The 25,407-nt window shown below is 37.7% G+C and overlaps 1 protein-coding gene across 10 annotated transcripts in view; it reads right to left on the bottom strand.

Annotated features, from left to right (window-relative positions):
* CTIF (cap binding complex dependent translation initiation factor) overlaps positions 1-25,407 on the bottom strand; it is a 486,242-nt gene that overhangs the window by 287,422 nt on the left and 173,413 nt on the right. For all 10 annotated transcript variants that reach the window (XM_074279342.1, XM_074279337.1, XM_074279344.1 and 7 more), the window contains 2 exons: positions 22,488-22,558; positions 9,347-9,422 (listed from right to left, as the gene is read on the bottom strand). In XM_074279342.1, the coding sequence (XP_074135443.1) occupies positions 9,347-9,422; positions 22,488-22,558 (147 nt within the window). The remainder of the gene's footprint in view (positions 1-9,346; positions 9,423-22,487; positions 22,559-25,407) is intronic.

Genomic DNA, 25,407 nt, shown 5'->3' with positions numbered 1-25,407 from the left:
ACCGGGAAAGAGCAGCCTTCTCCACATTATTAGTCACAGAGAGGCTTTTCCTCTTTTGTCTGTGTATATTGGTCAGTGCAACTATAGTTATGTCAAGGTAACACCTAGAATTTTTTAATAAAATAGAATCATCTACCCTATAGGACAGTAAACTCTCACTGAAAGTGTTTAATCAAGGTATATATGTATGTCTATCAGTGATTTAAAAAAATAAACACATATATCTGCTTTATATATTACACATAATTATACATCTAATATAAATATATGATTTATACTTAAATATACTTATTCCTTAAAATCCACAAATACCTATTTTAAAGAAATACACAAACTTAGCAAGGTAGCAACAAATTATTCTACTTGTATGATTTCTAGACCTCTCTCCTCTTCCTCTATGCACCTTTTAAAATACTTTTCTCTATATGCCTTTAAAAATGTTTCACTATTCATTAACTCCCCTACTTCCTAACCTCCAATACTTAGTACTATAAGATATAATTATAATCAAGGAAAACCAAATCAATACCCAGGTCATGTCTGACAATGAATGGCCAGCTTTCTGGTCCACTGCTTCACTAAGGGGAGGGAATGAGGGGGGCACATTTTGTCATCAGTCTTCTGGAATCATGGCTGGTCACTGCTTTGATCAGAGCTCTGAAGGCTTTTAAGGTTTTTGCTCCTTTCATTATTAAGTAAATTGTATCCCTGGTTTCATTTCATTCTGTATCAATTTATATACATTCATCCATATTTTTTTTTCCTTTGAATCCTTATTCCTCATTTCTTATGGTGCTGCTAAATCCCAATGCACTCACATAACAGTTTAAATAATAACAGTTTATTTAATAGCAACTATAAAAAGCTTTTAAGATTTGTAAATCAATTTATCAATATTATGTCATTTGATCCTCATAACAACCCTGGGAGATAGGGGTTACTATTATTCTCATTTTACAGATTAAGGAACTGAGGAAGACAGGTTAAATGCCTTGCCTAGGGTCCCAGAGCTAATAAGTTTTTAAGACTAATACTGAACTCAGATCATCCTAACCACGGTCCGACACTCTTATCTACTGGACCATCTAGCTGCTTAATTTGTCTGCTCATTCCCAAAATGCTGAACAACTACCAATTTTGTTTCCACACTTTGCTACCACCAAAAATACTGCTATAAACATTCTTTATGTTTGAATTCCTCGAGCGCATGCTTAATAGTAATTGATGAATCAAAGGTTATAGGAGAAGGGAATAAACATTTATTAAGGATCTACTTCTATGTGCCAGGCACTGTGTTAAGTGCTTTACAAGTATTATCTCATCTGATTTGACATACAATTTAATGACTTTTTGGAAAATTGTTCCAAATTCTTTTTCTGCCAGAGCATTCAAAGGATCATAGATTTAGAGCTAGGAGAATCTCAGAGATAATTTACTCCAATCTCTTCAACCTATAGTTAGGAAATTAATAACTAGTAAAGTTAAATTACTTACAAGGACATTTGGATAGCAAGCATCAGAGCCAGGTTTAGAATCCAGGTTCTTTCACTCCAAATTTATTTGACTGTGAGCTCTTGGAGAACAGGGGTTGTCTTTTGCCTGTGTTTGTATCCCCAAGGCTTAGCACAGCACCTGGCACACAGCATGGGCTTAATTAATGCTTACTGATGATAAAAATGATGCCTTTGAATTGGGGATGGTTAACTTTTAAGGCTCCTACCAATTCTAGAATGTGAAAGAGACAGTAAATAGAATAGAGAGCAGAATATCTAGGAGGCTCACCAAGCTCAAAAGCCATCGATACTGAGTCCTTATTGACCAGTTCTCTGTTATCAAAGGGATAGCTCTTTGGGTAAGGAACAGGAAAAGGCTATATTAAGAAATTTAAAGTGATATAAAACTCAGAGTGTCAAATAATAAAAAGAGAAAAGGGAGCAATCTAATAGGGAAGAGGAGAATCTTGGGGAGTGACTAACCTAAAGGGAAAAAAAAAAGCACTGAGAAATTTTAAAAAAAAGGTTTAATAAATTGAGAATCAAAAAAGAGAATTAGTTTTGTGTGGTACAGAAATAGTGAGGGGTCACCATTTAATAAAAAAAAAAGCTGGAGAGGGCTCTAGAGAAAAGCAAAGTTTATAGTACATTCTCAAGAGAAGGGTGTCCCACCGTTTGAGCAGACAATGGAAGAGAGGAAGTGCCTCTTATAGGCAGGATCAGCACCTTTAATCCCTAAGGCAAACACCCCCTCCCACCAAAGACCCTCATCTTCATTGGCTGAGAGTCTTACATTCTAAACTCGAGATCTACCCATGAAATTGAATTTGACCAATAAGTACATAGTTGTCCATGTTTGACTGAAATAGGGAGGAGATTGTGTCATGGAAGGATAGTCGGAAGGGGACTCAATTATGCCCTTGAATCAATGCTCAAAGTCCTTCAGGCCTACTCAAACTCTGAAGTACATGAAGCCTTTCTCGATTTTCACAACTCTCTTGAAATATCTCACTTCATCTCATTCAGTTTTCTTCTATAAAAACTAGAGGTCTTAACAAGAAAGTGATTCAGAAGAGAGTTGACGTATTTTCCCTTTGTCTATACAGCTACTTCTAATGCCAGTATTTTGGTTTAAAAAGTATTAAGGGATAAAATGGGGGGGAAAGGAGGAGGCGTAGCTAAAAATAACTTTATGTGATATTAATTTTGGATTTTCAGTAGACTGAAGATTCAATGTGAACGGCAAGATAAGAAATCCAAATTGAGACTTATGTGGATTAGCTGAAGGAACTGGTATGCTTAGTTTAGAGAAGTGGGGGGCGGGAGTTAACATGGCGACAATTTAAATATTTGAAGGACTTTCATGGGGAAATGAAATCAAACTTGTCCTGCTTGGTGTCGCAGGATGTTATTAAGAGCAGTGAGTAGAAGTTATAGAAAGGCAGAATGGAGGCTTCACCTGAAGAACTTTCTAAAAGTAGACAGGAGGGGATGAAATCCCTAAAACTAGAGGACCAGTTGTCCATTAAGATATGATATAAAGCTAGAAGGGACCTTGACCAATACTCTCATTTTACAGATGGATAAACTAATGTCCAGAGAGGTGGCAACACAGGTTATGCAGGCAGGGAGAAGCCCTGGGTACAAATCCCAATCTGTTATTCATGTCTTCCTGTAAAGGTATTTCTGTTTAGGTATGAGTGGGACTGATGGTCGTTGAAGTCCATTCTAACTTGGATCCTCAAATGTCATGAAAATGTGTCATTCTATTCCCCAGTGCTTAGCATTGCAGTAACACATGCAGAAAGAATTGAAAAGGAAGAGCAACAATCCTGTTAGGAATATAAATAGGCAGTCATTTGTGGAAAGGGTTAAGGGCGGAGTGGGGGGGGGGGGAGATATGATGGGCTATCAAACTTTGTGAATGGGAGGAATTTAAAGTATATGTGAGGGAGGCCATTCACTTCTGTGAAGGAAAGGAACTGACTTTATCTACTAGAAATATAGCTAGCTAAAGAACACAGAGGATTATGTTACCCACCAATCTTTCTCTTTACCAGATTTCACTTTACCTGAAATACCGCCATTAGAAAGTCATTTCTTTGTATCACAGAACATTCCAGTTTCAAAAATGTTATACCTTAAATTATTAATGGGAAATCTGAGGTAATCACATGATAGGTGAAAGAGAGGTGGAAAATAAAAAGGATTCCAATGAGGCCATCAAGGAAAAGGGGAACCGGATGGGAAAACCGTAAAGACAAATTTTCTTTTTCCCTACTCTGCCAAGGATTGGTGCTATCCAACATTTTCTTCTGCTTACCTATTCCTTCCAAGGTCAGCCTAGTCAAGTTTTCTTTAATGTTCATTTAATTTTATTTTTATTCTGAGTTTAGCAAACATTTAAGCAAAATGAGCATGTTTTCCATATACATCATAGAAGATTGTACATAAAATGGTAAGTCTCCATTCATAAAGCTTACTTTCCTTTTTTCTTTTAAAATACATAATAAATTTCCCACATGACTGTCAAGGCTACCCTGTTTGTCATTCCTTCTGTTTTTTCCTCTTTTGGGGAAGGAAGGGAACTCTATTTCTACCCTTTCTCCCTCTCCTACTTCCTTAACTCTGTTGAAATAAAGAAAAACAAAACTCTCAGAAAAAATATGCATAATTCAGCAAAACAAATTCCCAACTTTGGGAGCCAACTTTTCCCAAAATTCCCTGAGCTTCCACAATTCTTAAGGATTGCAGTCTTTCAGCTCCTAACCCCTCGCTCTCCCTTTTGAGCAGAATTCTAGTGACAGCAATGCCTCCATTGGGCAGGAGCCTAAGATAACATGGTGCTATGGATAGAGAGCCAGTTTTCCATTTTTATCAAAATGCTTTGATTGGTCACTGCATGATTTATTTTAAGCCTTTTTTTTTTTTTTTTTTTTTGCCAGACCTGGATCCTGTGCTAATTGGCTCTAGATATAATGGAACATGAGGGGAAAGGTAGGAGGTCTTCATGCAAGGGAGGTGGAAGGGGGTGGTAGAGAGGACATCATTACCTAAATTTAGCTTCAAATGAAGACAAGAGGGTGAGAGTTTCTAAGCATCCTTGTGTGGGTCCTAGGAAACCAAGACTATTTGTTTATTCACTGTCCTATGAAGGAAAGAGGAAATGACCACAGAATGTTAGAGATGGAACATGTTGAACATAATTGAGTCCAGGGTTTTCCAAACACTCATCTGTTATATGGCATAGATCCATGACAAATTTTTACTGGTCCACAAACTTTTACTTCCAAGTCTCTGCCTCTTCAAACCTATGTGCTTTAAAAACTTTCTCCTACGCTCCCCTAACCCATGCTCCTTTTCCATGCTCAATGCCTCTCTCCCTAATCTTTTTCAATCTCTCTGTTGAGGCAAGGAGAAGAGAGTTCCTAGCAGACCATTTCGAATTTTATCTATTTTAAATCTATGTGGGATGGGAAACACTTATCTAAGCTGATCTCATTTCATGCAGGCCAAGTCAGTACTATAAGCCTGTTGTAGATCCAAGACTTAGGAATTACGGCATCGTTGGATTTTATAGCACCAAAAGTCAGAGGATTATAGAATTACAGTGTTAGAGATGGACTAGCATCTAATTCAGTCCCCTCCTTATTTTAAAGCCGAGGAAAATTTAGTAAATTGCCCAATGTTGCATAGGTAAGTGCAAGAGTTGGGATGTGGGCCCAGGTTCCTCCCTCTGATTATTTCCTTTGTACATTCTGTCTCCTTAGAAGACCTTAGAGATCACTTATTCTAATCCCATCATTTCTGAGTTGAGGAAACAGTCACACAATGTAGCAAATAGCAGGGCATAGACTAAACCCAAATCTTTTGACAGTACATTTCAATGTTCTATATAATACATGCTTGTTGGTTCTTAATCTAGGAATTTCTCTATTAAATCTTAGAGAAAGAAAAGAAGGTGAAAGGAAGCTCTTGCAATAATAGCCCGAAGCTGCTGAAAACAACATCACAAATGCAAGGTCTAATTCAGAATCAGCCACATCTCTAAAACAACCTCCCTTTCACCTAGAAACAGTCCCCACATGATCGATCTCGAGGCCAGACAGCTGGTGATGGGACGCAGGATAGTCTGCCATGAAATGAGGGCAAGGCGGGATGGAAACCTGAGCTCGGTTCAGCCAATGAGCATGCACACAGCTCAGCGCTGCAAGCTTTTCTCAACATCAGGAGATGCAGTTGTTCTCGGGTCCCATTAGGTGGCAGGATAGACCACCATCCCTTAACAAAATGAGTCTACATTTCAGACTTGGGGCCGTAGACTGGCCCAAAGGCTGCAAATTCCGCTTTAGGGCCCACTTTTCCTTCCGGATTGGAAAGTTTAAAAATATTACGCACACAAACTTCTAGAGGACCATGCAAGTCATCATCAGAGAAACGTGCAAAAGACTGCTATGGTGAATAAAAATTCACCACAAGACAGGTAAACTCTTATTCCCTTCCCACTCAAGGTGAGAGGATCAAAAGGCAGCCAAGAGTCTACACTGGAACTTGAGCTAAGTAAGCATCTGAGTAACTGTCATAGATAACTCTATCAATTGGTAAACATCTGACCTAAGGAAATCAATTTCCCTTTTCTGGGATGCAGTTTCCTTATTTGTAAAATCAGGGGAGTTAGTTCCCCCCCCCAAAAAAAAAAAAGCACCAGGATCCATCAAACTCTCAATCCCATGATCCAGTGAATCCTTTCAACAAGTATATCATTTAATCTTATGAAAGTTTTGTGAATGAGGCAGAACAGCTGTTACCCACATTTCACAGATAAACAGACTAAGCCTGAGCTAGAACCCAAGGTTCATGCCAGGAGCCTTCTTGGGAGCTGATTGTTCAAGTTTTAGTGTAAGCTATTACATCTCAGAAGGCTAACAAAGTCAGAGCTTGGTTTGTTTGACTGATTTACCTAGATTTTAAAAAGTGATGAAGAAAATATTAATGATGTCAATTAAACTTAAAAGTTTTAGAAATTCCACACATTTTCCCCTTCAGAGAACTTGCTCCTCTTGCCTGACTGAGAAGACAGGAGTCTCCATGTTCCACTTATGACCTGAATTTAGCATGGGCTAGGCAATGGTAAGCTGGAGATAATGTTAAAAGATACTTTGATACTTTGCTCTCTTTGCTTAATAGGAAGTAACATGGAAATACTAAAGAGAAATAGTAAACACTTTAGACCCAGATAAATGATGTAAATAAAAGGTGGTGGGGATTCCAATAACTGTGAACTCCCTTCTTTTTAGAGTACCTTTCCTTATGGGATGATAATCCAGACAAGAGCTCTTCAGCCACAACAATCCTACATTAAACAACTTCCTCAGAAGTTTTTTCCTAAATTAAGGAAAATGTCTGGGTTTTCTAAGTGCTAACATCATTGGGGAGCAAAATTCTATTAATCAGTAGTCATTCTGAACAGAGCAAAATCATATTCAGCAGGGATAAATTGGCAAGGACACTCAAGTGCTATCTCTTTAAAACTGGCCATTTCCTGGATCTACTGAGCTTCAAATGTCCCCTGCCTCATTCAGTACCCTGATTTCTCTAAGAGAACATTAGTACCTGCCAATCATAAACATGCAAAAAAAATTCTCACTGACAGAGATTCTAAAAAAAAAAAATCAAAGTAGGAATGAGAAAAGAAGATCTAAGTAAATTAAAATGTAGGCTCAATTCTTGATTTCCACTGAATGCTCACTGGTATCTTTTAAGCCCTCTATAATTAATAAGTGGCTTATTTTGGTGGGAAAATAGGTACTACATGAGGCTATGTGGGGAATTATAAAGTCACAGATATCTTGCTAAAGATAATATTTTATTTTCAACTGAGGAATGAAATCTGCAGTCGACTCAAATTTTTATTTTCATCTTTGTGGTCTCAGGACCAACCACGGTGCCTGACACACAGCAGGTGCTTAATTAATGCTTGTGGACTGATACTGTTGTCCCGTAGAATACTTTTATTGCTAGTACTACAAAATCCATTTCGTAAACAATATCTCAAGAATAGAAATTATATGCTCTCAGGGCTATGTACACAACAGTCATTCATAACATACCTGTCAGTTAATTAAGGTTACTGAATTATAATGAGCTTATCAAGGTAGAATCATAACTGGAAACAAGGATATCTGAGTTTTAATCTAACTAACAATGTCATCTTGGGCAACTTAATTTGTCTAGGTCTTGGGTTTTCTCATTTATAAAATTAAGGGAATAGACCAGATCAGGGGTTCTTCACCTCTTTTGTGTCAAGGATCCTTTTGTAAGTCTAAAGCCTATGAATCCCTTCTTAGAACAGTGTTTTTAAAAAATGAAGATCATGCTAAATTTCAGTGAGAGATTAGTGAAAATAAAATGTGATGTTTTCCTCATCCACATTTTCTTGAAATCTACCCACAAATCTTGGTCCATAGACCCCAGGTTCCCTTAGACTAGATGATCTGTGTATGGAAATCAAGGAGGGTCCACCACAGGGGTCTGGGTCAGGCTAGGGCAGACAGAGCCAGCAAACCTTCACCTTCACCTTGTCTTGTAGGTTAGTGCTCAATAGCTTAAGGTTATAGACAAAAGCAGAAATGAGAAGCTGGAATATGACATTAGGCCAGGCTAACCTCCTTATAGTCTGAGATCCAAAGATGAAAAGCCGGCCATTGGCAACCTCACAGGAATGTCTAAGTAGCTCTCAACATAAGACGGCACTTCAGTCTTGCTTGCTGTATTATAAAACCAGAGGGTAGCAACGCTTCTGGTCCAAAGGCTTCAGTGGGGCTAAAAAGCAATGTCTCTGAATATCATTAGTAGGACTAAGGAATATATTGTGGGAGGAGTGGGGAGAAAAAAAAAGAAAAAGAATGAATAGGAAGGATACACTGAATAAATAAGATAAAATATGCATAAGGTATGAAAGAGTAGGAAGTCAAGGTGAACAATGCAATTATTGATAATTCCTTCTAGAACTGTCTAGTGCACTGAATGTCTCATAACAAGACAAATATGCAACCCTCTGGCCTTTGCTACTGCTTTTGTGAATCTCCAGATCCTTTGATGGTACAGAGAATGTGTATTTGCGAGCTTCTCTCCACCTACTGGGATTTGGCCTGATTCAGAAAGTAGAAACAAATCAGCTCCTGAGGTTTACCAAGTACCACAGGCAACTGGAGGTGTTAGTGACAATCTGAATTTTTTTAAAAGCTTAAAAACTAATTCCACCCACTTAAGAAATTGCAACAATTCCATTCACCCCAGAACTGTACTTGGAAAATGCTCCATCAATGAGGTGGCTGCCCTAGTCTTACCTATTTCAGGCTGAAGGTACAACATCTGAGTGATCCATCAACCCTGTTTACATTCTCTCTCTCTGCTCTGTTTCTGTCTCTTTCTCTCTTGCTCTCTCCCTCCCTCCCTCACTTCCTCTCTCTTTACTTCCCTCCCTCCTTCCCTCTCTCTGTCTCTGTCTCTCTGTCTGTCTCTCTCTGTCTGTCTCTCTCTCTTTCTCTCTCTCTCTCACACACACACACACACACACACACACACACACACACACATATACATATTTATCAAAAACAACTGGTATTCTAAATATATATATGAACAAAAACAATTGATAGATTTTTTTTCATTATCTCAGAAAACCACAACAAGCATTATCAGAATTTTAAAACACGCACCACAAATAATGGCACACACAGCTGCAACAATCACTACTGAATGACTCCCCAAAAAAGTCATTCGCTCTGCACCACATACTCCCTCACCAATAGGGGCCTCCAAAAGGAGACATCACTTATCTGTATACATACCTGCCAGGCAGGGAGGACTTTCTCTATGTCATTTAAGTTAATTCCTTCTCCATCTTCCAGCTTTCCTTTTCCACATCTGAGCCGGAAGCAAAAGCAAAAGAGAAAGAAAAAAAAAGAATGAAAATTTCCATTTTGTTCCCTTCTAGCAAATACAATCTATAAAAGAGAAAGAGAAAGGTAATGGTTGGAGGTATTTCTAGCTTGTATGAAAGTTGTATTTCACCCTCTCTTAAATTCTTTTTTTTTTTTTTTTTTTTTTTTTTTTTGCTAAGGCAATTGAAGATTAAGCGACTTGCCCAGGGTCACACAACTAGGAAGTGTTTCTGAGGTCACATTTGAACTCAGGTCCTCTGACTTCAGGGCTGATGCTCTATCCACACCTTCCTGCCCCCCTCTCCTAAATTCTTAAGAACCATGTGAGTCTTCAATTGGGTGCAAGCTTCTGCCTCATTGGTGACCACCTCTCCATGGCCTGTTCATGGCAGACACGCTTTCCTGGTTTGACTTCCTCTCAAGACCCAGATTTTGTCTGCCTTTGTGAGGTGCAGCCCATTTACAGTAGGAGACAACAATAGGATAATAACAACATGGGGATTTACCTTGCTGGAAGTACTTTAGTAGGAAACCCATTTCCCAAAATAGCAAGACACTTGAAAAGTGGTCATCCAGCCTCTATTTGAAAACATACAAGGAGAGGGAAACTACTGACTGCCTCTTGAGGCAGCCATTATTCTTCCAGACAGTTTGTTAGATTTTCCTCATATTAAACCTAAATTGGTCTCTGTAAATTCCATCTATGGACAATGGTTCTTCTATCTGGGGCAAAACAAATTATGTTTATTCTTCTTCCACAAGATAGGCTTTTGGATACATGAAGAGTTATCACATATTCCCTGAGTGTTTTCTTCCATGGCTTTTCCTTCTTTCCTTCTTTCTTTTCCTCTTCTTTGAAATCTGGTCTCATTTAACAAACATAAACACTGAAGCTCAGAGAGGTTAAGGGATTTGCCCAACATTACACAGCTAATATATGGTTCAAATAATTCTTTTAATTTTGAATCCCATGGTCCTTCTATCATACCCTGTTCACATGGGAACCAATCTCATGAAAAAAAAACTGGAGTGATCAAGAAATCACAAAAATTGGAAAATTGATGGAATAAATAAAGAATGGAGAAATAAAGTGACTTTCCCGAGGTGTCTTTTTAGCCTGGCATTTAAGACCCTTTATAACATCATGCCCCTATTCCTTTTCCAGTCTTATTTCATACTATTATCCTTCACACACTCTACGTTCCAAAGTAGAATACACAACTTCATAGTATTCTCCAAAACTGATATTCCTTCTCTTACTTCCTAGTGCTTATTTAGGTCCTCCTTTGTTAGGATTACTAAGTGAGAACTGAGGTTGTCTGGATAGTTACAAGGTGAGAACTCAGGTTGACTTGGTAGAAGGAGCAAGCCCATTGGCTGAAGTGGTTCTTCCCAGAAGCCCTTGCATTATCCCACGCCCATTCTCTGGGAGGATAAAGAGGACAGCAATCCAGGAAGAAGAGAAGACTCTGAATTGCATCAGGCTTGACGGGGCTCTCTGCAGGAAGGGAAGTCACTTCTTTGGACAAGAGTTAACAGCAACTGCCTGGAGACAACGGTTCGTTACAGGAAGAAGAATCTGTCTGAGAGATTTGAGTAGACACAGCAGATCTCTTCCCAGAGAGCGATCCAGCAGCTTCTAGAGACGACAGCTCACTACATTTGGCGCCCAACGTGGGGCAAGGACTTTTGCTTATCCTGACAAGAGGAGCTAGACCAGACCTTCGCAATTTGGTGCCCGAACAGGGACAGACACGGTCCTGATTCCAGTGGAAAAGCTTCCGATCTAGATCTCAGTCTCTCTGACCCAGAACCGTGAGTAACGAGGAAACTTTGTTAAAGATTAAGTGAGCGTGCTAATAGATAAATAAGGAACTTAACTTGTTAAGGGCTAAACCAGGAATCTCTTATAGCTGAAATGGGGCAGATGTTAGCTATATTCAATCCCTGGACCTCAGCCGACTCATCCCCAGCCCCAGAAGCAACCTCAGCCCCACCCCCATTCAGGAGTGGTACTATAGAGAGTATAATCAAGATAATTGAGGAGCAGAGTTTACTTGTAACCTGGGTACAGATTGCTAAACTCTTGGCTGCATTAAGACGCACATCCCCTTGGTTCTTAGAGGAAGAAAAGATAGATGTAGATAAATGGAAGCTAGTGGGATATGAAATGAAAGAATTTCAAGCAAAAAATGGGCCTCGTTCAATTTCTGCAGAAGTATTTTATATCTACAACATAGTTCAATTAGCCTTAAACTATCAAGCAAGTTGTAGGAGAAGGAAAAGTTCTAAAAATGAACAGAGGAGGAAGTGTGAGGAAAAAAGGAAAGATCAAGATCTTTCCCTAGAGCAAGAGGATTTAAATGAGGAATTATGGTATGATTCTCTTGAAGAAGCTTCAACCCTGCCTAGAGAACAGATTATTGACAGGCCCACATCAACCCCACCTTCAGAGATGGAGGAAGAAAGAGGGGAAGAGGCAGAAACACAAACAGAATTGCCTGTGAAGAAGCCTAAGCCTATGACAAGATTAGAAAAAGCATTGGTTAAAGCTAAGAGAGAAGGACAGGATATAAGTGATTTTATACATGCATATCCTGTGATTGAAAATACTGACTCTGTAGGTAAAAAAAGGAGAAGATATGCACCTTTAGATTTGAATAAAATTAAGGATTTGAAAAAAGGTTGTACCCTTTATGGGGCTACATCAGCTTATGTCAAAATGTTACTAGATGGTTTGTCTTATGAAGTCCTAACCCCGAATGATTGGAAATCCATAGCAAGGACATGTCTGGAACCTGGAGAAAATTTATTATGGCTTGCGGAATTTCATGAATTATGTAAAATTCAAGTCAGATGCAATTTGGAAATAGGAGTTAACACACAATTCACTTTTGAGCACTTAGCTGGTGAAGGTCAATATGGAGAGAATTCGGAACAGATTAATTATACCATGACAATATATGAACAAATTGCTAAGGCTGCAATAAAAGCTTGGGGTGTCCTTCCTGGACAGAAAGATCGTGGAGAGGCTTTCACTAAAATACAGCAAGGTCCCAATGAACCTTTTGCAGATTTTGTGGGACGTTTGCAAACTGCTGTCAAAAGAACTATTGGAGAAAATTCAGCTATAGAAATAATGACCAGACATCTGGCTAAGGAAAATGCCAATGAGATTTGCAAAAGAATTATATGGGGATTAGACAAAGATGCTCCTTTAGAGGAGATCATAAGACGCTGTGCTACAGTGGCAACAAATGCTTTTTACACCCGGACAATGATGAATGTGGAAAGGCAGGGTCCCTCCTGGCAAAGGCCTTCTATAGAAACTCGGCGATGTTTTCAATGTGGAAAAATTGGGCATCTAAGAGCTTAGTGTAGGTATGGAGATACAGTGAGAAGACAGGGTGAAAGAAGACCTAAAACCCCATGTCCAAAATGCAACAGAGGACTCCATTGGGCATCAGAGTGTAGAATAATTCAGGGAAATGGGATGAGGGGCCCTGGGCCCCAGGCAAAAAAGACTTGGGGCATGATGGCAGCTGATGTTATACCCAAAGAGTCTTTAGAAGGTCAGGACTCTGATTTGATCAACCAGCAGAAAAGCAATCACATGGTAGAAAGGGATTACCTGATAAGTGAGCCAAAAGGCAATCAGATTGCAAAAATGGATTACACTTGGGGAGAATACAGGCCTTTTAAACCAACAGGGCCGTGCCCAGTGCAAACAACTCCAATGTAATTGTCAGATGATGAGAAGAGATTTAGAAAGTGGTAAATAGAAGGAAATTAGATAGGTTAATTGCCTGGGAGAGAGGGTTTGCTTGTATTTCTTCAGCAGGAGAAGGAATCAGATGGGTGCCAACGAGTCATATTCGCCTTGTCCACCAGAGAGAGACAGAAAAAGAGAAAGACCTCAAAATAAAGGAGAAGATCTAAGAAACATCTGACACTGAAAGATCATGAATAATAAGAAGACTGTTAAAGAACTTTAAAAACCAGCAGGAATCATTGGACTTCCTCACACAAGATGAGACTAATGGACAATGGACTTATGGACATTTATAAATTTTCAATTTATGATTATTTGATTATGATTATGTTATATACTTCTAGCATGTGTTATGTTACTATGTTACTATGTGCTTATGTAATTTATGTAATTATCTGTAATACTTCCCATATTGATGGATTTATGTTTCAAGGTCATGACTGTCCTATGTTCTAAATCAAAAGAAAGGGGGAGATGTTAGGATTACTAAGTGAGAACTGAGGTTGTCTGGATAGTTACAAGGTGAGAACTCAGGTTGACTTGGTAGAAGGAGCAAGCCCATTGGCTGAAGTGGTTCTTCCCAGAAGCCCTTGCATTATCCCACGCCCATTCTCTGGGAGGATAAAGAGGACAGCAATCCAGGAAGAAGAGAAGACTCTGAATTGCATCAGGCTTGACGGGGCTCTCTGCAGGAAGGGAAGTCACTTCTTTGGACAAGAGTTAACAGCAACTGCCTGGAGACAACGGTTCGTTACAGGAAGAAGAATCTGTCTGAGAGATTTGAGTAGACACAGCAGATCTCTTCCCAGAGAGCGATCCAGCAGCTTCTGGAGACAACAGCTCGCTACACTCCTTAATGCTTGGAATGATTCCTTTGTCATCTCTGACTCTGTCTTCAAGGATCAGCTTGAGCCATCTCCACTATGTAGCATTCCTTGATCTTCCCGATTATATTCATTTGCATGCATGTATCTCTCCCTTGAAGAGCAAGAATTGATTTCTATTTTTGTATTTCAAGCACCTCTCCAGGTATACAGAAGATGTCTAATAAATGTCTATTAAGTTGGCACATATCTCTCCCTTGAAGAGCAAGAATTGATTTCTATTTTTGTATTTCAAGCACCTCTCCAGGTATACAGAAGATGTCTAATAAATGTCTATTAAGATGAACATGGCTTCAAGTTCAATCTTGCTGCCTCTATTATTCTCTGTGTAGTTGGAGCCCTTTACATTTTCTTCTATTCTTCCCTGGTCTAACTACAAACTACTCTGCAGCTCTTCAACTACATAAGATCACCACTGAATGATCTTAGTCTTGGGTAAGTGTGTGGGTACCCAGGATGAATGGGAGCATCCATTATTTCAGGAATACATTTACACTAACATCACCATTGTAAATGCTGCTTTATCCACCTATTCTATAAAGAAAACAACAATATAGCATGATATATCTAGGTTCCTTCACTGAAGATCTTCCAGTATATCCTCTGGTCTAAGAAATCAACTTAATAAGTATTCCTACAGCAGTTTCAATCCTACTCAAGTGAGATTAATGCTGCTCTCCAAATCTTGGAAATTGGTCCATTTATTCTTTTAAACATGAGTCCTTCTGCAATACATAGAAGGCCTTGAGGCAAATCAAATATAACAAATGTGATGTGGCAACCAAAAAAATTAATGTAATTTTACAGGCAGATTGAAGAAAGGAATAATTTGCATGATTAGGAAGTAATGGTGCTGCTATATTTCTGCCCTGTTCACATCATATCTAGAGGACTGTATTCATTTCTGAGTATTCATTTCATTTTAGGAAGGGAATTAATAAGCTGTAGTGGTGACAAGTAAGATTACAAGAATAACAAGATGACTTTATAAGACATGTTAAATAAATCAATGTTTTTCAGTTGTATACAACTCTTTGTGACCACCTTTGGGGTTTTCTTGGGAAAAATGTTTGAGTAATTTCTCTAGCTCATTTTACAGATGGAAAAACCGAGGCAAACAGGGTTAAACGACTTAGGATCAGAAAGCTATTGTCTGTGGCTGGATTTGAATCCATGTTTTCCTGACTCCAGGCCTGGTCCTCTAGCCTCTAGCTATCCCCAAAATCAATCAATAAAAGACAGTTATTAAATAGCTGTGGGGTCGGAGCTATTACAATGTACCTTTTACAAATGAAACAGACGGAGAGATTGAGTGTTCAGGGTCCCACATCTGGAAAGTATCTGAGGCATGATTTGAATCCAGGTCTTCCTGGCTCTAGTAGGTACAATAGTCTGTCAGCTACACTGGCCAGGCTTACAAGATTTCAGAGAAGAAATAAAGATTACTTCAGGCTGGGATAATCAGGAAGGTTTCACTGGAAAAGGTGGTGCTCGAGCTGAAGTTTGAGAGGTGAAGAAGGCAAGAAAGGAACAGATAATAGGAACAACAAGGGCAAAGGGAGAGAGAAAGGAAAGTTCACCTTGCAAACGCTGGGTTCAAGGCAGGTGTAAAGTCAGAGACATCGAGTTAGAGTCCACCCCAAACCTAGTTCAGCACATCATCTTTATTTATTATTATTTTTAACAAATGAGGAAACTGAGATTCATGGAAGTTAAACGCCTTGCCCTCTGTCACAGAGGTATAGTAAGAATCAGGGAGGAGTCCTTCTGACTTCATAATAAGTATTCTCTAATGCACTGCCATTACAGCCTTCCAAACACCCTCTCTAGTTTCTCTAGCAGCAGGGAACCCTGGACTCATCATCCACTCTGCACAAATGTCTGATATGCAGATCAGTGTCCCAGGGCTAGGCAAACTATTAGCAGCTTTTGCAATCTGTGCAGGAGGAATGGTCTGTTCTGAAATAGCGGGTCCTTGGTGGCAGCATTCTTTCCAGTGGGATGGATTTCTCACCAGACTTCTGGTACTGGATGGAATTTCCAATTTTTGTGCTCTTGCTCCAAGATAAGCTTAAAGGAAGGTGCAATTTATTTTTTAAAATTTTTAAAGCTTTTTATTTTTTAAAACATGCACTGATAATTTGACAATACCGACCCTTGCATAGCCCTGTATTTCAGATTTTCTCCTCATAAGATGCAATTTCTAGACAAAGCCACGAGATGGCAATATTCCTCCAATATAGACAGCTACTCCTAGGTGAACTCAGGTGAACCATGACTTGGCCAGGGAGTTATGAATCCATAAAGGAGGTGTAGAGGAGAGTCTGATGGGCCTCTGCTGATCCCAGCAGGCCCATCTACAGAAACGTAGAAGTAGAGCTGAGCAGTTAGAGTCACTGCTTTTGCTTTGAGCAAGGCAGGAGGGGATATATTCTCCCCTAAGATGCACCTAACTGGACTTTCTTTTTTTTAAAAATAATTCATTTTTGCAATGAATATGTATCACTTTGATGGCTTTATTTTTCCTTCCAATTTATCTTATTTTGTGGAAAAGATACTTATTTTTGGTCATTGATAATGGATTAAATCGTTTCTGACTCAGTTTCATCACATCTGAAAACTCTGCCTCTTATGGGAGCTGAATGAAAGGATGTCTGTGAGGTTCTTGTGAATCTCTGAGAAATTCTACTTTCCCTTACGAGTCCGGCCCATATCAAACAACCCTTTCTCTAATCTTTTTAATGTTTCCTGATTGTATCAACCTGTACTTGAAGGGACCATATCACACATTTCAGTTCTTATATATTATCTTCTTCACCTATTATTTCACGCTTGTATGTCTTTTTTCTCCCCAGTTGCTCCTAAAGAGTAGTGTCCATGCTGTTTTTACTCCTTCTGGTGTTTAATAATAATAGGTTCTTGAAATATAAGCTCTTTGAGAATAAAGATTGCTTTATTCTTTTTATCTATCTATCTATCCATCTATCTGTATGTATGTATCATATCCATATATTTTTATCTAGCACAAAGCCTAGATCATAGTTAGTACTTAATAAATACTCGCTGATTGATTATAAAAGCTTGATTAGTTAAATTGAGTTATTTTAGTATAAGGTCTAATTATAAAAACCATTCTTTCATGGTGTATTACAAAGAGCTGGCAACCTCTCGAAAGGGAGTCAGAGAATGCTAAAGTCCAGAACTTGAGACAGAATAAATTCTAATGGCAACTGAAATGACCTTTAATGCTATGTTTGTGGTTTGAAGAGAGTCACAGAAAGGATTCAGCTAAGGTTGAATGAGATGGTGATAAGGATCATGGATTGTGGATTACGGAGAGAAGGTAGGACTACTCATCTCTTATTTTGATTCTTGTTACCTTTACTAAATAGACTTATCTTCAGGCTGAGAAGTCTAGTGCATAAGTGGATAATTGGAAATTAAAACCCAAGATAAGTGAGGATTTTTTTTTTAAAGGCTTTGCAAAATCCTCAATAATTCTAAATCATCATCAAATCTTGGAAAATTACATACTAGGCAAATGAAAAATCTTGTGAATGTTGCTGAGTCACTATTAGTGAATTTGTGGTACACCAGAGACGGGATATGTCTAATGCCTGATAAAAAGCAAAACTGGTAAATAAACAACCCCAGATAAAGAATACCTGAATTTCAGCAGACATTTGGCATGGTCTAACAATACTATATACAACATGGAAAGATAAGATAAAAATTAGAATTCAGAACTAGTAGAATGATTGAACTTAATAACTAGTAATTAATAGACTGATTCTGATTTAAAAGACATATTTAAGTGGGATATAGAAAGATGCTACCTTTGAATCTATTTTGTACAAGAAAATTGTCATTAAGTAGGCTGAAGTTATAGTTAGCATGCCAGAGACATGAACCATTAAATGATAGAATAAGTATTTGAAGATGTTGATGGGTTAGAATGTTGGACCATATTTAACAAGATGATATGAAATAGATTTAAATGCAATGTATTAAATAGTGATTAAAAATACACTCTAAAAGTCACAGGATTGAGGATATAAAAGTATACCACAATTAATATAAAATTACCTAAAGGTTTTAATACATTAAAAACACAACATGAGTCATCACTATGGACATGGTGGCCAAAAATGCTAATAGAATCTTAGGTTAAATAAATAGGATAGTATTCAGGATAAGAGGGGTAAGTGATAGTGCCAATTATGCTTCTTTTAATGTAGCCCAAGATCACATCAGCTTTCTGGAATACCCTATAATAATAATGACTCATGCTGAACTTGTGACTCACTAAAACCCTCAGATCTTTCACCCCCCCAAAAGTATAATCTAGCCATATTTTCCTCGTTTTATACTTATGAATATTCCATATGAGATTAGTTTTTTAACCCAAGGAGAAAATTTTACATCTATTTCTACTGAAATTCATCCTTCTAGATTGAACTTTGTGTTTTAATCTAGCAGAATTATTTTTTTCCTATTCTGTGTCTCAGTTTTGTGTCATCTGCAAACTGATAAGCATGCAATCTCTAACTTTATCCAAATCACAGATAAAAATGTTAAACAGCTCAAGGCCAAACATTTCACTAGAGACCTCCCTGCACCACTAATTAATATTCTGAATCTGGTCATTCAAACAATTGCAAATCCATCTAGTTGCATTATTGTTTAATCTTTTCTTCATATTTTCTACAAAAATGATTATATTTTATTAAAGGTTTTGCCAAAATCTAGGTTATTTTAGAAGTTCTGTCAAAAAAGGAAATAAAGTATGCCCTTCTCTTGACAAATTTATGCCAATTCTTTGTAATCACCATTTCTTTTGCTAGATTGACATTAAGTAGGATGAAGTTATCAATATGCTTTTTTTTTTTTTTTTGCCAAATGTTTGTCTTAATGATTTATTTTAAATTTTTTCAAGCTCTATGTTCTATTGCTTTCAGACTATTCTCTTCCCTTTTTTGAAATTTGATAGAGCATTTGTCCTTCTCCACTCCTTAGGCACTTTGCCCAATTTCAAGCTGTTATTTAAAAAAAAAAAATCTGCAAGTGAGGGACAGAGAAATCACATCCCTTAATTTTTTCAATCTGGAAGGTATAGTTCACAAAGACCAGGTGAATTGAAATCATCAAGGGCAACTAAATAATCTCTTGCTATTTGTTCTATTTGGGGCATCTAGGTAGTACAGCAGATAGAATAGTAGGACTGGAATCAAGAAAGATGAATTCAAATGTAGCCTCAGACACTTACTAGCTGTGTGACCCTGGGCAAGTAAAAGGCCCTATAGGCCTCAGTTTCCTAATCTGTCAAATGAGCTAGAGAAAGAGATGACACTCTACTCCAGTATTTTTGCCAACAAAACCCCAAAAAGAGGACATGAAGAGTCAGACATGACTGGAAATGACTAAATAACAAACATTACTGTATTTGGTTCTATCATTTCCCCTCTTTGCCAGGGGGAAAAAACTGACGTGAAGGAAGAAACAAGAACTATGTTCTCTGTCAGTTATCATCAGTCTTTCCATTCTGAGTGGTGGTCTTATTCTTCCCCTTCAAACATTTTCTATAGCTATAAAATAAACAACAAAAAACTAGCTACAATTCACATTTTTGGTTGTACTTAGGCTCCTTTGACAACTTTAATTCATTCTTAATTTTAGCACTATGGATACTATTTTTATAGATTCATGACATACTCCAAAATTTCTTAATTAAATTAATCCTGTTACTTGTCCTTGCTTCCTGTCTTCTGTATTTGTAATTTAAAAATCTAAGTTGCTTGATGAGTTTCCTGTGTGTCCACATCACTCTCCTCAGACAATGACTCTTTTTTCCTCTTCACTGGATTTGTCTTCCTCAGAATCTTCAGAATTTCACTTTTGGGAGTGCCCCATTCCTCTTGGAATACCTTTTCCTGTTTAGCATTAAGTCTACCCTAACTCTTCCTCTTCGAAACCTTTTTAAATTTGCTTTGCCGAAATCTAGGATACATTTTAGAGGCACATACCCTTGACCCTGTCACAAACTATAGAGGAAAAGTATTCACTGCCCTAAAATATTCTAATAATTTCCAACCAGACAAACAAACTGATAGTGAGAATTAGATAGATACAAGATAGATTTTCCCCTTCTTGTCTCCCCTACCTTTTGAATGATGAAACCATCACTAATGCAATCTAAGAAGATATTAGGGAATTTTGCCTTGCAAAGAGTGAGCCCTAACATGTCCAGATAACTGAAAAATTAATTACATTTAAGCTTGTGTCAAGTTTGGGATCAGTTTCCCAAATTCTTCACCTGCTTTCTAAAGCCCAGGCTACTCTTCATCTAAGCATTCTGAAATGCATTTAATGATCTTTTTCATGGGGGCACAAGATTAATTCACATGAAACAATTAAAAGGCTGACCTCCGATGACCCTCAAACAACCATTAAAGTTCTGAAGTCCTACAGGACAATAAATTACCATGCACAATCAAGCAGAATGATCAAAACCAAAAATGTGTAGGACAGATCACATGCTCTGAGAGTTCAGAAAGGAGGGATGGGAAAATTGGTAAGAACTGGAATAGTTAGTGAAGAAAAGTTGAGCTTATCACTGGAAAAGTGGTAAGATTTAGATAGGCTTGCCAACTCTTAACTCCAGAGGGAAGGGACAGATGTGATTTTCCTTCCTGGAAGCACAATTAATTTCATTTCTCATGAGAAGCCAGGGGGAAAAAAGTCTTTTAGGATTGCCTACAACACTCTCATGCTCCCTTTTTCCCTAATATATATATATATATATATATATATATATATATATATATATATATATATATATATATATATATATATATATATATATATATATATATATTAAAATCCCACAAGAAAATTCCTTTCTCTTCTCATTCCATGTTGTAGGACAGGATGTTTGCAGACATTTCAGACTTTCCTGTGGAACTGGGTTTGCAGGTCCCATATTGAACCATTAAAGGGTGAAAAAGAAAATGACAGATACAGCCCAATGAATTATAGAGGGACTAGATTATTGCCTTAACTGAATGCAGGCTACAGAATGGGCATGAAGGAGATTACAGAAGCTTTTTAAAGGGCATTCCACCAGCAATAAATTTCTTCTCTAATCCACTCTTTATACAGCAGCCTAAATAATCTTTTACATTCATTGTTCAGATCATTTCTCCACTTAAAAACTTTATGTAGCTCTCATTATCTAATGAGTAAAGTAAAAACTCTTGATCTTGGCAATCAATACCCGACAATATGGCTCCAACATTATTTTTTTAGTTTATAGTCCTCATCTTCATATTTTTTAAATTCTAGTAAAAATAGACATTTTGTCTTCTGCAGTTGTTCTGCCATGTGCCATACCAAGAACCATTTTCCAACAAGTCTTTGTAAGTTAAAGAGATCTCCTTTTCTTCCAAGCCCAACTTTGATGTTACCTCTATCTTTCTTGAACTTTCTTTCCCCCTGATGCAAATGACATCTCCTTTCTCAAATTTCTTATATTACTTTTTATTTCTCCTTTGCATTTATCATTTTTTCTTTTGTATTAGTTATTTACATGTCTTCAAATTCCTTAAGAGCTGAACCTGTGTGATTTTTTTATCTTTGTGTTTTGCTGGTAGTAGGAACTTAATAAAGACGTTAAATATTACAAAAGCATTTAAGTTGGAGTCAGAAGACCTGGGTTTAAGTATTAGTTTTGTCATTTATTATGTGATCTTAGACAAGTTACTATGTGGTAGACTTCAATTTCTTTACATGTAATATGAGTACACAATAGGTAAAATTCCTTATAGTTCTTATATTCAATGATCCTGTGATCAGTCTTTCAAAACAGAATCCAGTAGGTATAGAAAATACTTTAGATTGCCCAAAGAAAACAGGGAAAGCTTAAAGATATCTTTTCAAAACCCCCCACAACTTGCTGTTGCTTTTTTCCCTTCTTTTCTTCTCTCCCTTTCCTCTTCATCTACATCCTATTTTTCTATTTTTTTCTTTTTGCTTCTACTTCTTTTTCTCCCTGACTTGACTCTCTTCATCTACATGTTATGTCCTTTCTAATTTTTCTTTCCTCCTTCTTCTAGGTCCTTGCTATGCTTCCTATTGAGCCTGTCCCTTCTACTCAGCACCAGCCTACCCCCCCCGGGAATCATAAGAGCAGTAAAAAGTTAAACTCCAACTCACAAAATATCAGTGTTAGAAAGGACTTGAGAGAGAGGTCATATATCTTTGCTAGGACAAGAGGGAAATGAAGCAAGTTGAATATCTGAATGCAAAGCACTAAATTAATTACATAAAGGGGGCCAGAAGACGGAGAACAGAAAAATATCACTTTCTCCTAAAATCAGAAGAAATATAAGCTTACCGGAAAGAATCAAAGGTATTGGCAGCCCAGATATCAGTACCCAACATGTCCATGTTGTCTTTGTTGCCATTCTAAAAGAGAGAATAGAAATAAAATTATTCTGAGAGTCACAGCATGAAACATTCCAGTTCACATTTACTCCTTTGGGGACAATTCCCACCATACCACCTGCCAAGAATCTATGGCATACACTTCTAGCCATCTATCAGAAAGTTGAAATGTCATCATTAGAATGGAGCTTCAAGGGCTAATCTAACTGAGCCCTGCAGAAAAATGCCATCTCCAACATATGGAACAAGCAGCCACCCAATTTTTAACTTGGAAAGCTCCTCCAAAAGGGAAATAACTACCTGTCAAGGGAGCCCATTTCACTTTGAGATAAATAGTTGGTGGTAAGTTTTTCCTTATTTCTAGGCACACTTTCCATCCACTGGTAACAATTCTACCCTCTATAGCTGAACAGAACCCAGCTGATCCCTTTAGTGTGTGAGTCCCCTAAAAACTTGAAGATAGCTATGACATGCCCAATTCCTTCAAAAGATCTTCCTATGTCATCATCTCAAGTACTTTCACGATCCTAACCATATTCCTCTGGATGCACTCTGATTTTTTTTTTTTTTTAATGTCACTCCTAAATAATGGATTTGTTCTGCCTTATTTTTACATAGGGATTATCTCCACCTAGAAATTTGATGTAACCTTTGTGGCTCCAGCATGGGCTAGATTTCCTGCCAATGGCGGGTAAACGGTCCACCCTGTGCCGGCGCCTGCTTCAACTGTTGAAGATGCAAGCAGTAGTAGGAAAGACGGTGGTAATAGTCAAAAGCTCATATTATTTATTCGAGGTTATCTTCAGAAGTAATATAATGAAGTATTTAAAAAATTTTTATTCATAAAATCTTGTGGTGAATACAGAAATCATACCAGCCATCACTGTGAACTGTATCTATACTCCACAAGACTTCTGTAGTGCACAAAGTACCCAGTAGGAACTCATCCCAAATGCTGACTACAAGATCCTGATGTGAATGTCTACCATCCCTGGGGTAAGTAGCTATCCACAAACTTAGTATAATCTCTGTTACAAGAGGCTGATATGGCAGCCAATCATGGTTAGTAGGTTGTCTCTAAGTGTGAAGAATGCACTTTGGTGCTTGAAGTTTTGGGTTCCTTATTAACTTTTCCCCAATATTATAATTTTCAATTTCTCAATAACATGAATTAATTGGTTCTTCCCACTTCCACCAGGACCTCAATTTAATAATTAATCCCTTTCTTCTCCAGTATTTCAACTATCTGACAAATAAACATGCCTGGATTTCCTCACATTAAAAATAAGGTCAAACAAATATCCCCTCTTAACTCTGCTGTCCTCTCCACCTATTTCCTCGTCTCTTTTGTTCTGCTGCCAAATTCCAAGAGCTATCTCTGAAGCATTAGGACTAGGGATAGTCTCTTCTTATAATTCACTGAACTTTCCCAGTTCTAGATCTAATCCTTTAGGGATCCTCTTCTACTTTCTTCTACTTCCTTGTCTTATATGTCCTAGATCTTTTTTCTTCCAAACCACACTACCAGCAGAACAGTAACATGTAGAACATGATTTATATTGTGCTGCTCCTTTGCTAAACAAAGTACAGTGAGTCCCCATTTCCTTCACCATCTAGTTAGAACTCTTCAGCTTTAGTTCTCTGGGCCTCCCTTTTATATTTCAAAACTTTAACAACCACACAGCTTCTCTGCTAAAACAGATGAAGGCTCTTTCTAACTACACAAGCCTGCAATGATGTATCACTATTTTTTCTGTAGGAAAAAATTTATTCTATTTCTAGTCAAGATCCACAAAGCTTTTTAATATTTGTCCAGACTTGTGATTTCCCTGGGAATTCCTATAAGGAATTCTTCAAATAGGTATCAATGACAGATGCTCTAGAACTTTCTCAGCTTGTTAGCTTTTCCAGGGGGACAGAGAGGTTTGTAACTTTCCGAAAGTCAGTCATACAGCCAGCATATTTCAGCATAGAATTTCAATCCAGATCTTCCCAGGTTTTCCTGATATTTTTTACCCTACAGCTTTGCACTTAATTATTCTCTAAGACGATTCAACAAATCTTCATGGGATATGAAAAAATAACTAAGAAGCAGTCTCTCCCTTAACATTATTTACAAAGCAAGACTATTACTCCTTGAAGGCAATGAATACATTTATCTCTTATATTTATTCATTTAATAAACATTTCAGAGTACTTCTAGCTTTTCACAGCCTGGCTCCAATCTATCTTTCCAGCCTTATTACAAATTATTCTCCTTCACTCACTCTCAAATTGACCTTCTTTCTGTTCCCAATGAAGGAACAACAACAAGAAGAATACATATGGCATTATGTTCCACTTTGTGCCTTTCTGCATGGAATGCACTTATTTCTTGTCTCCACCTATGAGAATATTTAACCTCCTTTAGAGCACATTCTTCATGAGATTTTTCCCTGACTTCTCCCCAGACCCTGACAGATGCATACATCTCCCTGCCCAAAAAATTCTTTCCTTTGCTCTTGAATATGTTTTTATAAGTCCTTATGTTTGTATATGTCGTTTCCCCGATAAAAAATTAAGTTCTTTGAGGGCAGAGACTATTTCATTTTGTTATAAGAACGGTGCTAGAACAATCAATTAACCAGTATTTGTTAAGTACCTTCTATACCCATGTTCCTTAATAAGTGCTTCCCTGTATCCCCAGCACAGAGCAGAGAAGTAACATTTGGGGTAGTAGAAGGAATGTTGAATTGGGAGGCAAAACTCAGTTGAAGTCCAAGTTTGGTCACCAGTCAGATGACTTTGATCAAGTCACTTAACTTTACAGTGTCCTCAACTGTAAAATAGAAACAATCATATTGGACATCTCTATCTCACTGAATTACTTT

This window comes from Sminthopsis crassicaudata, chromosome 1, assembly GCF_048593235.1.
Source record: "Sminthopsis crassicaudata isolate SCR6 chromosome 1, ASM4859323v1, whole genome shotgun sequence".
Taxonomy (NCBI): Eukaryota; Metazoa; Chordata; class Mammalia; order Dasyuromorphia; family Dasyuridae; genus Sminthopsis; species Sminthopsis crassicaudata.
Note: the sequence above shows the minus strand (reverse complement) of the source record. Positions and strands in the feature narration are given on the sequence as shown.